This window comes from Culex pipiens, chromosome 1, assembly GCF_016801865.2.
Source record: "Culex pipiens pallens isolate TS chromosome 1, TS_CPP_V2, whole genome shotgun sequence".
In the NCBI taxonomy this organism is placed as follows: Eukaryota; Metazoa; Arthropoda; class Insecta; order Diptera; family Culicidae; genus Culex; species Culex pipiens.
The window spans coordinates 38519283-38533518 of NC_068937.1; the positions used below are offsets into that span (position 1 = coordinate 38519283).

The 14236-nt window shown below is 31.6% G+C and overlaps 1 protein-coding gene across 8 annotated transcripts in view; it reads left to right on the top strand.

Moving 5' to 3' along the window:
- The window catches only part of LOC120423869 (fasciclin-1), a 634253-nt gene that overhangs the window by 524158 nt on the left and 95859 nt on the right, over positions 1-14236 (top strand). For all 8 annotated transcript variants that reach the window (XM_052706257.1, XM_052706258.1, XM_052706256.1 and 5 more), the window contains exon 4: positions 10794-10978. In XM_052706257.1, coding sequence (XP_052562217.1) covers positions 10794-10978 — 185 coding nt within the window. The remainder of the gene's footprint in view (positions 1-10793; positions 10979-14236) is intronic.

Consider the following 14236-nt stretch of genomic DNA (forward strand, 5'->3'; position numbering starts at 1 on the left):
ATACAAAAATACAAAAATACAAAAATACAAAAATACAAAAATACAAAAATACAAAAATACAAAAATACAAAAAATACAAAAATACAAAAATACAAAAATACAAAAATACAAAAATACAAAAATACAAAAATACAAAAAATACAAAAATCCAAAAAATACAAAAATACAAAAATACAAAAATCCAAAAATACAAAAAATACAAAAATACAAAAATACAAAAATACAAAAATACAAAAATACAAAAATACAAAAATACAAAAATACAAAAATACAAAAATACAAAAATACAAAAATACAAAAATACAAAAATACAAAAATACAAAAATACAAAAATACAAAAATATAAAAAAAAACAACTCTAATCCCCCCACTAAATCCCCATAAAATACCCCAACTCACCCATACAATAACCTCCTTCCCACAACCCCCCCCCATCCCCCCCCCTCCCAATTCATAAAAACCTCCCCCCCTCCACCAAAATCTATGCCCAGTACGCCATCCCAAATCACACCCCCCCAAACAACATCTCAACCCACCCCTACCCCCACCCCACCAACCACCCCGTAACGTATGGCCGCAGCTTACAACCACCCAGCCCCAACACCCCCAGACTTACAACCATCCAACACCCACACCACCGCCCCAACCCAGCCTCACACCAACACGTCATGCCTCAAAAGGAATCTTTTAATTTGAAACCAGCTGGCGTTTTTCCTGAACGCCGCCCGACTGTGTGGAGACCAGCAGGATCTTCGCAAACTGCTCCAGAAACATTAGTGCGAGTGTAGCAATTCTACTGGGGGTGCTGGGTTACTTCCAGCCTGTTCCTGCTGCGAGACTAGCAAGTACTCGTTTGCATTGGTACAAGAAGTGTGGCACCACATTGACTGACGTCGTTCACAGACCTGTCTTCAGCACAAATGTGTAGAATGGTAAATAATTCATTCCACTTACTCATCTCTGGAGCACTTTAAGGACTCTCACTGCTTGGAGATCTCCAGGAAGGACTGAGGGGTGTCGTCGTTCCACTTGCAGCTTTGAGCAAAGGATTGCAACAGCTGTGCTTTGGTTTGGGTGCGTAATGCCAAAGTTTGCTGGGTTGGGTTGGGAAAACATTAAAAGCATTTATGCATTTGCGAATTCCGTGACGTACCCGATGTGGGGAAAGACTGTGAAACGATGACTATTCCTAGGAGATTTATTTTAAGTTTGTCTCTGAAAACTGCAGTGTTGGAATTTATTATGATATATAAACTGAGAAATTCTGTAAAAACAACCTTGGAGAATAGTATTTTTTGCCTTCCTCACCTTACTGAGACCTCACAGACCCACCATCACGTATACATATCGATTCAGAATCATATTCTGAGAAATCGTGCTTTCCATTTCATTAGGGCACAAAACATTTGTAAACAAGAGTGTATCCCTCTCACACCTTATGCAAACTGTCATTTGAGTGAAAGAGATACATTATTGTTTACAAAAGTTTTGTGCCCTAATGAAATGTTAGGCTCCAAATGTCTGTTCGTGTATGTGTCCCTAAATCTGTGCACCGAATAATATGCACTCGATTATCTCCGGACTACACGGAGAAAAAAGAGTTCCCAAAATCGTGAACAAGCGTTCATGAAAATGGGAACCACGAACAAATTGTTCAAATCTCATGGTACGATTTCGAAAACCGTACCATGGAATTTGAACACTTTGTTCGTGGTTCCCATTTTCATGAACGCTTGTTCACGATTTTGGGAACTCTTTTTTCTCCGTGTAGCTAAACCGATTTGGACCGTTTTGGTCTCATTCGAGCCGTCTTGGGGTCCGATAAGACCCTATTGATTAAAATGAAGTTTGGAAAAGTACTTCAAAAGTTATCCTAAAAACAATTTTGGCCTAAGTCCGGAATATTGTAATCCGTTTTGTAGTACTTTTTTTGATAGGTATTTGAAAGACCTTTCCAATGAGCCCAAAAGATTGAAGATCTGAAAACCCTATCCCAAGTTATAAGCACATAAGTAATATTTTAGTTGCTTTTTGGAGGCCAGATCTCAAATATTTCAATGAAAATGATGTCCTGATCCAAAAAAAAAAACCTATGCTAAACCAATCGTCTCCATATTTTGAAGGGTTTGAAAATGAAATTAAAAATTTATGTTGCGGTAAAAACAATATAGTAAATACTAGTGCGTCCATTCCGGGAATCCCGCGACATAATTCCCGGGATTTTTCATATGTTATCCCTGGAATTCCCGAAAATGAAAAAAACAAAAACAAATTTTAGCCTGGAAATCCAGATTTGAGCGTGGCAAAAGATGAACAGTTCAATACTTATTTATCGATAAGAATTTAATAACATTAAAATTTGTATTTGGTCAGCATTAAACTGGCTTATTTGGGAAAATTGCTCAAATTTTAGTTTACAGATCCTCAAAATACCTAGCTCTTTAACTATTTTCTATTTAATTTTATATATTTTTAAAAGCTGGGTATTATATTTACGTATATTTATGAAATAAATTTAAAACTTGAAATAATCTATTTCATTATTTTTCATCAAACACCGGCATCTGGGGCAAATTGGGAAAAATGTAACGAATGAAGACAGCTGATTAAGACAATATTATTTGATTTGATTTTTTATTGGTTTTGATTAAAACAGGAACAAAACAAAACAATTAGTACACCGAGTTCTAAACTTTACAAAAATCTAAAAAATTCCAAATTTATTGCTCTCTGAAACCTCCTATCCCTATTTAAAGGATTTTCCGGCTGAAAACTTTTTTTTGTCAGAAAAATGTCATGGATTTTAATAAAATAAGTTTGTAAATAATAGTTTGTCAAAGCGAAATCAAAGCTCGCGTATTGTTTAAACCTTTTGTTTAAGACAAATATTCAAACAATTGTTCGGCGCACCCAACGAACCTTGTTTCAAACAGAACAGTGTTTAAGGTCAAAAACGAATGAAGGCTTAAAAGCAAACCGAGTTTGCCAGCAAACTCGTCACCAGGGTTCGATTTCAATGACTGGTTAAAAATGTGTTGGTTTCGAAAATTTTCAAGCACTCACTGATGAATTTGAAATTTTTTAAAACTAGTTTAAAATTTTTGTATGATTTTTATGATCAATTTCTTCTTTGGAATTATATTTTTATCGTCAATTTTCCTCCTTGGATTTTTCCTAAATAAAATGGGTACCTTTTATTGGTTAAACAGCAAAACATCTTAAGACCATAATTTTGTTATTTAAAAAAAACTTTTTTATATTGTTTAACTTCGGTAATAATTTGCACCATCCAAACTTCTGGCGCAAAAGATACTTTTTGTAGTCCCCTAAAACATTAAAAAGAAACTCTTAAATCAAAGAAATACGTATTTAAGAAATTTAACATTAAATGATAAAAACGTGAAATGAAAAAAAAAACATTATTACAATAATGTTTGTATTTTACGAAATTTATTTTTTGTATTTTTATATTAGGATGAAACTTGGTGTGTGTGTGTAATTTTTCTTTGGCAAAAGAAGTCATTTGCACTAGATGGCAAAGTTGTAGATATTGCTTAAGACTTCTAAAAAAAGAATAGTTACACCAAGAGTTACTCATATTGTTAATTCAACTTGTCATTTTTTGAATCTAGTGCCATCTTTCGAGCTATGACACAAGTTGGTCAAAATTCATTTGACACACGGAGAGACCGTGCCCAGAAACTTTAACAATTAATATTGTTGATTTTACTTTCGTAAATTTTAACAAAAACGTACTTGTTACTGCCAATATTCCGTTAAAATAACTAAAATTTAGTATTAATTTAATAACCTGTTTGTTGAAAATGCTAGAGGCAAAAAGCTAACAGATTTCCCGAACTCGAATGAACGTGCTCGACTGTTAGCTTTGGTTTTAGGAAAATCAAAAATTTTGTTGGTTGAATATAATTTACATTTGGTTGAATATTTAAAAGATGAACTTGGGTTTGTTTACGTATGTCATTTGAAGTCAGGATTCGAACGAGAGCGGTCGATTTGTTGAGTTTGTGTTGTTAATTATTAAGTGAGAGGATGTGAAAGGTGAAAATTACTAATGTTGAAGTGGCACATCAAAGTGTTGCAACTGGGGAGGTGGAATTGGTGAGTAGGTTTGTTGATGATTTCTTTGCAGGTGATAAACTATGAAGAGCAAGAGGACGACCTTCGCCATGAGGACCTCCAATGCGAGTGAGTTGAACACGTTAGAAGAATGTTTGATGGAACGAGAGGGCAATAGAAGGGAAAAGCGGGCCGACTCTTCACGGATAGAGCAGCCTGGGCAAATTTAACAAAATGTTGGTTAATCCAAGTAAGTATGGGTTTATTTTTTCACATTAATTTATCTAATGTGATTCTTATTAGAAAACTGAATCATTAAAAAGCTTCGTGCTTACGACGGATAAAATCTTAATGAACCATTATTTTTTTTCAGAATCATCAAAATACATAGAAATGCCATGTGTACGCAACATAAACAACATAAAAAATAGAGATGAAGTAAAATATATAAAAAAAAAATAAAATATATAAAAGAAGATAATTATTATCTTGAAAGTTTTGTAGCAATACGACTGCTCAATAAACTGGTAAGTAAAACTCAAAATATTTTTTTCAGGAATCGGAGTACGTTGAATAAATTGAATCAAATGCTAATGAAAGTTTGTTGCCAAAAGTAATTGTTAAATTAATGCAACCTTGGTAAGTAGCATTATTGATATTTCTTCTTGTCTCAATATAATTTCATTTATTTACGTTCCTTTTTTCAGTTTATAGCCGAAATTAAGAATTTTGTATTAAATTACTAATACATTTCACATGTCTATTTGCAGCAAAAGGTTCACTTTAGTGAAAATTCTGTGTCCAACCACAAGAAAAATAACTAAACCTGAGACCATTGTAGATGATGATGACTTATCGGATGATTTCACAGTGATGGTAAGTGGATACAACACTTAATTTTATACAACATAATAAAAATATAAGCTTAAAACTTAGTGAAAATTTTGCTCGATTTCTATTGTTCAGGAATTCATGTTAAATTAAACATCTTTTTTAAATATGTTTAACAAAATTTGTAATATGCTTTTTCATTATTTTTAGTTTAATGCATCGTAATTTTTTAAAACATTAATCAAACTTTACATGTTTTATTCAACAGATAAAAAAAAAGTTTTGTTTTGATGCTTTTTAACAGTCACTTAACAACTTCATGCAAAAAAAAAACAAATTAGTACAAAACGTTAAATTTTTAGGCAGAATAAACGCGAAAATAAAAACATTAAGCATTAATTTGTGAGGCATTATTACAAAATTTACTGCAAATTCAATAAAAATATTGCTAACAAAGCTAATTATTGACTACATGTACAAATATTTTTCTGTATTCAAGTAAGACAATAGTTAAAATATAGCTAGAAATTCGGCCCAGCCTATATCGTTAGATAATTAAAGAAAATATATATCAACACTTACATAAATTATGTCTGCATGCAAAAATATTTCGGTTGATACAACGAAAAAAAAATAGTTGAAAAATAGTTGAAAAACATTTCCCAGCCAGTTTTTAACAGAATATTCCACAATATTTCAGCTGAAAACAAGAAATTTTTAGTTAATTTTCTGAAAAAAATATTCTAGCAGTCGACTGCTAGAATTTTTTTCGGCCATTTAACCAACAAAAATGGCAATTCCAAGTATTTTTTTAGTTAATTTTAATTACCGGTGGTCAGCAATTTCGGGTTAACAAAATCAACAATCGATTGTTGAAAAAAAGCTGTGTAAAAAATTAACCCATACTTTTAGTTAAATTAACCAAGATTTTCTTAGATTTGCCCCGGCCGGTCTCTCCGTGCAGTGTTGCCAATTTTTTAACCTAGTAAAAAGTAATGGAATTAAAAACTATTTTTTAACGAAAAGATCACAACATTTCTTTGAAGAGAATTTTTTTCCGTTTATTAATAATTTTTTCAACTTTATTACTAGACACTTTGCCGAAGACAATAAATCGATCAGAAAATTACTTCTAAGGTTCCAGATTTTTGTAAATCTACATACCCTTTTTTGTTAAAAAAAAGAATGTATAAAATTGAAAATTTACTATGTTTTGTTTTCAATTAGCCTTAAAGTTAAAACAATCTTTCGAATAAATATATATTTCAAATTTCTGGTTTCAGCGCTTTGAAAAGTTAGGCTCGATTCTCTTTAGCAAACGCACATACAGGTGCAAGACTTTTATTCAAAATTTGATTCTGAATCGTTATTTTTACGTGAAGGCGGGTCTCAAAAAAAATCAAATTATTCGCTCTACAGCATTGCCTTGGCGTTCTCGATTGGGTGTCCGAAGGCTTGATTGTTGAGGCAATTGCAAACCTCTTTTTACATCTTAGCTTCCATCCAACCCGGGATTCGAACTAACGACCTTTGGATTGTGAGTCCAACTGCCTACCAGTGACTCCACCGAGACAGGACCCAGGGAGACGACTCCTACACCTGGACTGAGCTAACGACCTAACCTCTAGGTTAGACCGGGACCATCATTTACTTCCCCTCCCGACGGAAGGCGTGATCAGACAAATCTCGTCTCAAAATTTTCCTCCGGGACCTTCTGGGATCGAACCCAGGCCGACTGGTTGAGAGGCAACCACGCTTACCCCTACACCACGGTGCCCGGGTGAAGGCGGGTCTGTGAGGTTTAAATAAAACGTTATTTTTCGAGTGAGCAGCAAAATCTAAAAGTATTAAAATTAATATTCCATGAATCCGACTTGTACTAGAAGTACACAGCCCATGTTCGCATAAATGTCCCATATGCAAAAACAGCTGCGAAAATCGCATTTGGAGTTTGTCCCATACATAGGCTACGTGTTAAGTTTTCGCGAAAAAAACTGGATTTCCTCCTGATTTCTAGAACAAAGTACTGGATGTTATAGGCTTGTTTGAAAGAGCACACAATTTTGAACCAAACTGCATTAATAACTCGAAATCGATGAAAATGCATATGGGACATTTATGCGATCAGGGGCAGTACAGTCATCCCACATATTCGGAACACCCACAAATTCGGAACACTTTTTTGATGATTTGTCAACAGCATGCCAAATGCATCGTTTCTTTCGACCATATTATTTTTAGGACCTTTATTTGCACATTCTCTTGCTATTTCACTAGTAAAAGTAGTACTTTTTAAGCAAAAAACGTTACTTAATCCACCTTTAGGTGGTTGGTGCCTTCCTCACATTCATAAAGTGAATACACTACACAGCGTATAAATAACACTTATTTTTATCAAAATATCTGAGATCAGGCCTCAAAAAAAGTGTATTGAAAACACTAAAGTACTTATAACTTTTGATAGGGTTGTCAGATCTTCAATCTTTTGGGCTCGTTGGAAAGGTCTTTTGATTACCTATCCAACGATGGGTCGCATAATAGATCCAGACAACTTTTTCATCAAAATATTTTAGATCCGGCCTCAACATATTGTATAACTAACACTTAAGTGCTCATAACTTTTGATGGGGTTGTCAGATCTTCAATCTTTTGGACGCGTTGGAAAGGTCTTTCAAATACCTTTCTAACAATATATAGCATGACGGGTTTTCTTACAAAAACCACCCTTTTTACAATCTTCCGAAGTTTAGCTAAAACCGTTTTTTTAGCATAACTTTTGAAGTACTTTTCTAAACTTCATAATATTAACTAGGGTCTTGTGGGACCCCAAGACGGATCGAATGAGACCAAAACAGTCTAAATCGGTTCAGCCAGTCCGGAGATAATCGAGTGCATATTTTTGGGTGCACGGACTCACATCCAGACACACGCACAGACATTTGTCCAGAATTTGATTCTGAGTCGATAGGTATACGTGAAGGTAAGTCTAGGAGGTCGAATAAAGATGTTCATTTTTCAAGTGATTTTATAGCCTTTCCTCATTGAGGCGAGGAAGGCAAAACTGCATCTCAAGACTGTTTCATTCAGAGCAGCAAAACACTTCCTTCAAATTGCATGTTCCATAATTGTGGGGTGTTATTGTGCCTCCCACAATTGTGGAACACTCGAATTTAACTAATATTTTCACAAAAAAAGTTATCAGACCATTCATAAAACATAACTAAGCTTGAGTTTCGTTGGTTTCAGTGCGTGAAGTCATTATTTTGTAAAAAATTTGTACTCATGGAGAGAACCAATGTTTGTTTACATCCATAAGAAAAAAGTGTTCCGAATTTGTGGACTTCAAAGATCAAAGTTTTTCTTCAAAAACTTGTTATAAAATTTAAAATTTGCAGTTGTTCGATACAGCATTCTAAAGATCGCAAGATAAGCTTTCAAATGAAGGTTAAAGCGAATCATTAAGTTCAATTATCGATTTTCTATGATTTTTTAAACATTGGCTGATCTGTAAACTGTTCCGAATATGAGGGATGACTGTACAAAAAGATTGTACTGAATAACATTTCTTCAAAATCAACAAATGCAAAGTTAAGTCGATTTTCGAAAGTTTTAAAATAGTTTAAGATCGTTGGATATTAAATTTCCAAATTTAGTCACAGCAAACTGAAAACATAACACACTCCAACGATTCCCACCATCCTAGAAGTAAACACACTCCAATTCATAATTCACCAAACTGCACCGCTCTGCGTCACGAATATCCTTGCGTCAAGGCCGTTGACCCGTGCATTTTGCACTCTAGACAACCACCGCATAGCTGGTGCCGCAAAAACCACATCAAAGACTTGCACATCTCTAGTTGTGTAGCTTCCCGCTCGCAAACATTATGCAAGTGTTCTTTCAATTAAGATTTCAATCATTCACGAGCCACTTACCTTTTCCCACACTCGCCTGCAGAACTATGATTTGTGAGGAGTGAGAAGGAGGTGAAAAGAAGTACGAATAGATCTGCCATAGTTACTGACGAACGCTGGGAAGGCAACCTTGCATGCAAGTTTTTTTTTCCCCGGATTGCATGCCAGAGCAGAAATGCTGGAAATAAATCCTAACCTCAAACACGATCTGATATGATGCAATGCGATATGCTACGCTACGCACCAGTGCAATTTTGTTCGTTTGTGTGTGTGTGCTTGCTTGAATTGAATTGTTGATGTTGTTGGTGTGTTGCAAACATGTGTTCGCTTGTCTTGTCAGCCTTGTTCCGCTCCTTTTGAATTCCTTTTGTGTGGGGATTCCCTTTGAGCGTGTGTTTGTACGTCTGGCATAAAGCAAATTTTCCCCCAACCAGGACAATAAAAATTGAAGCTGACGGGGCGTTTTTATCCTACCACATTTTAACTGTGAAAAGCTGTTGGAAGGAAAGTCATCCCTTTTTTTATTCCTCAGCAAAGCCACCAGTTGTTGAAAAGCTGAAAGATGCGAAAAAGACGACGTCTTTTAGGTTAACTTTTTTAAGGCCTGTGAATATTGGAGGCAAATTTGCATAAAGGACGTGATGGGTAAAATGAGCATGACTTGGACTTGGAATTTGTTTAAATTTGTTTCAAATTTGTTTCAAATTTGTTTCAAATTTGTTTCCAATTTATTTCCAATTTGTTTCCAATTTGTTTCAATTTGTTTCAAATTTGTTTCAAATTTGTTTCAAATTTGTTTCAAATTTGTTTCCAATTTGTTTCAAATTTGTTTCAAATTTGTTTCAAATTTGTTTCAATTTTGTTTCAATTTTGTTTTAAATTTGTTTCAAATTTGTTTCATATTTGTTTCAAATTTGTTTCAAATTTGCTTCAAATTTGTTTCAAATTTGTTTCCAATCTGTTTCCAATTTGTTTCCAATTTGTTTCAAATTTGTTTCCAATTTGTTTCCAATTTGTTTCCAATTTGTTTCCAATTTGTTTCCAATTTGTTTCAATTTGTTTCAAATTTGTTTCAAATTTGTTTCCAATTTGTTTCCAATTTGTTTCCAATATGTTTCCAATTTATTTCCAATTTGTTTCCAATTTGTTTCATATTTGTTTTAATTTTTTTTGAATATGTTTCAAATGTATTCAAATTTGTTTAAAGTTTGCTTAAAATTTGCATCAAATTTGTTGAATTTTTTTGTTTCAAATTTGTTTCAAATTTGTTTCAAATTTATTTAAAATTTATTTAAAATTTGTTCAATTTTTTTTTAAATTTATTCAAAATTTATTTTAAATTTATTTCAAATATATTTAAAATTTATTTCAAATTTATTTAAATTTTTATTTAATTTATTTAAATTTATTTTAAATTTATTTCAGATTTATTTCAAATATATTTCAAATTTATTTCAAATTTATTTCAAATTTATATCAAATTTATTTCAAATTTATTTCAAATTTATTTCAAATTTATTTCAAATTTATTTCAAATTTATTTCAAATTTATATCAAATTTATTTCAAATTTATTTTACTTGGACTTGGACTTGGACTTGCATTAAAATTCAAGAATTGTTTTAACCCAAATTGTCCTCAATAGAATTTTGGAGAGATTCCCAAAGTTAAATCTGAAATATCTGTTCGATCTGAGTGGCAACGTCAAAACGTGCCTTTCATTCGTTGTTCCCCGTTAAGCTTCCTGTCTGCTTGCCAAACTTTGAAGAGGCAAAAATCTTTAAAAGTCTGTCCCACAAAAAAGTGCCTTTGAAGCATGTTGATTTTATTACCTTTCCAAGATGAGGCCACAAGAAAATCCCTCTTTTTTGGCATGGAAATTTCTGTCAAAAGTGAGGAGCGCAAAAAAAATCAGCACGACTTGGCAAATTTTTATTAAAATCTTACCTTTATTCTCTTCTTCTTCTTCCAGCGACGGTGGCGACCCCCCTCGAACAGCTGGGGACGACCATCACCTCGGACTACGACGGCAACCCGCCGATCTACGTGACCCGGCGGCGGCTCCCGAACGGCAGCGAGGACATCTACGTCAACAACGCCCGGATCATCCGGAGTCGGTCCAACGTGCAGCTGGCGAACCAGGCCGGCAAGAAGCAGGTGAGTTTCGTTTCTTATTTCTTCGTTATTTAATTTTGTTTTTCTTGGAAAATGGGAAAGTTTGGGTTCGTTTTTCTTGAATCCTTGAAGCCTCAGTGGGAGAGCATTATGGAATGAATAAATCATTTTTGTGAGGTCAGCTCCAAGGAAATGCCGTCGTCAGTTGGTGGACACATTTGGAATAACGATGGAAAGCTGGCGAAATTGAAGGGAAATGATGTTGATGTTTGGTGCTTGAAGTGGCATTGAATTTTATGGCGTATTTGACTTTTTGATTTCAGCTAAATTAAAAAGAACTGAAATTGACAAACTTATTTCAAATTTGTTCCAAATTTGTTTTAAATTTGTTTCAAATTTGTTTCAAATTTGTTTCAAATTTGTTTCAAATTTGTTTCAAATTTGTTTCAAATTTGTTTCAAATTTGTTTCAAATTTGTTTCAAATTTGTTTCAAATTTGTTTCAAATTTGTTTCAAATTTGTTTCAAATTTGTTTCAAATTTGTTTTAAATTTGTTTGCTATTTGTTTCAAATTTATTTCAAATTTATTTCAAATTTATTTCATATTTATTTCAATTTTATTTAAAATTTATTTAAAATTTATTTAAAATTTATTTAAAATTTATTTAAAATTTATTTCAAATTTATTTCAAATTTATTTCAAATTTATTTCAAATTTATTTCAAATTTATTTCAAATTTATTTCAAATTTATTTCAAATTTATTTCAAATTTATTTCAAATTTATTTCAAATTTATTTCAAATTTATTTCAAATTTATTTCAAATTTATTTCAAATTTATTTCAAATTTATTTCAAATTTATTTCAAATTTATTTCAAATTTATTTCAAATTTATTTCAAATTTATTTCAAATTTATTTCAAATTTATTTCAAATTTATTTCAAATTTATTTCAAATTTATTTCAAATTTATTTCAAATTTATTTCAAATTTATTTCAAATTTATTTCAAATTTATTTCAAATTTATTTCAAATTTATTTCAAATTTATTTCAAATTTATTTCAAATTTATTTCAAAATTATTTCAAATTTATTTCAAATTTATTTCAAATTTATTTCAAATTTATTTCAAATTTATTTCAAATTTATTTCAAATTTATTTCAAATTTATTTCAAATTTATTTCAAATTTATTTCAAATTTGTTTCAAATTTATTTCAAATTTATTTCAAATTTATTTCAAATTTATTTCAAATTTATTTCAAATTTATTTCAAATTTATTTCAAATTTATTTCAAATTTATTTCAAATTTATTTCAAATTTATTTCAAATTTATTTCAAATTTATTTCAAATTTATTTCAAAATTATTTCAAATTTATTTCAAATTTATTTCAAATTTATTTCAAATTTATTTCAAATTTATTTCAAATTTATTTCAAATTTATTTCAAATTTATTTCAAATTTATTTCAAATTTATTTCAAATTTATTTCAAATTTATTTCAAATTTATTTCAAATTTATTTCAAATTTATTTCAAATTTATTTCAAATTTATTTCAAATTTATTTCAAATTTATTTCAAATTTATTTCAAATTTATTTCAAATTTATTTCAAATTTATTTCAAATTTATTTCAAATTCATTTCAAATTTATTTCAAATTTATTTCAAATTTATTTCAAATTTATTTCAAATTTATTTCAAATTTATTTCAAATTTATTTCAAATTTATTTCAAATTTATTTCAAATTTATTTCAAATTTATTTCAAATTTATTTCAAATTTATTTCAAATTTATTTCAAATTTATTTCAAATTTATTTCAAATTTATTTCAAATTTATTTCAAATTTATTTCAAATTTATTTCAAATTTATTTCAAATTTATTTCAAATTTATTTCAAATTTATTTCAAATTAATTTCAAATTTATTTCAAATTTATTTCAAATTTATTTCAAATTTATTTCAAATTTATTTCATATTTATTTCAATTTTATTTCAAATTTATTTAAAATTTATTTCGAATTTTTTTCAAACTTATTTCAAATTTATTACAAATTTATTACAAATTTATTTCAAATTTATTTCAAATTTATTTCATTTGAAAAAAATCAATTCGCAACTCACCCTTTCCCAACATCTCAATCTCTCCGTCCCTTGACCTACCCAAACCCAGTTGAAAGTATTCACATCCCCAGACGCATAACCTCCTGGCGGAACATCCTTTTGAAGCTTTCCTCACGTGCTTCCCGAGGGGACGGGGGAAAACTCCTCCTCCCCCTCCTCCCCCCATTCAAAGCACTCGAGAGCAGACAAATTGAACCACTTGAAACTTTGCCGTGCGTTTGAGGCAAATAAAAAAAGAAGCGAGGTTTACTTTTTTTGCTTCTTCTTCTTCTCTCACCAACAAAACTAGCAAACTCAGCCCACGTGGACTCATCTCGAGTGGGGGAAATTTTCGGCGCGCAAGGTTTTCCCGGAAGCCACATTTCCCTGCGGCAAGCGTCTCTCTCAGACGGAGTCGGAACCCAAAGTTTCCTTCGAGCTTTTTTTGTTGATTTACGCAAAAAACCCTTCAAAAAAGTTGCATGTTCTGGTTCTTCAAAATAATAGTAAAAAAATACTCCGAGGGAAAGTATTTATCCGGAAAGAGTTGCTTTTTGGGAGCTAGGAAAAAAAAGGTAAAAATGTATTCTAACATGTGTTTCCCCCTTAAAAGAAGGTCCTTCAAGTGGAAGGAAAACTGCCATAAGCGGAAAAATCTACCAAAAAAAAGAGACACTCAAATGTTCTGAAAGGGATGCCCTTCCTTACAAGTTTTGTTATATGTTTTAGGATGTCCCAAGTGCATCGTTACATTTGCAACTTTCCCTAACCGAAGGAAAAGACCCTTCGCCAGCAGCACCAATAAATAGGAACATTTTACCTAGCAAACTTTGACGAAAGCTTTTCAGTGAACTGAAAATTTCCCTTTTCATCGGCTTGGTTTTTCCTCTTTCTACCCACTTTTGCAAATGCGACTTTGATTGTGTGTACTTTTTTACTGCAACAAATAATAGAAAAAAGTGCAAAAAAAAGTTTCCGGTGCCAGGCAGAACCGGAAGTTTAATACCTTTCGTGCCTCAGCTTTTTTAGTTTTTTTTTCAGTTTTAAGCTCCCTATTGATACTGGAAGCAAATCGAAAAAAAGAAACAGGAAACTTTACGGCAAGTTGTGTAATTGGAGCTGAAGTTGATGTGATTGGGCATGATTTGCGGCGGTAAAAGTTTTACGTGCACTTTCACGATTGTAACACTGTAAG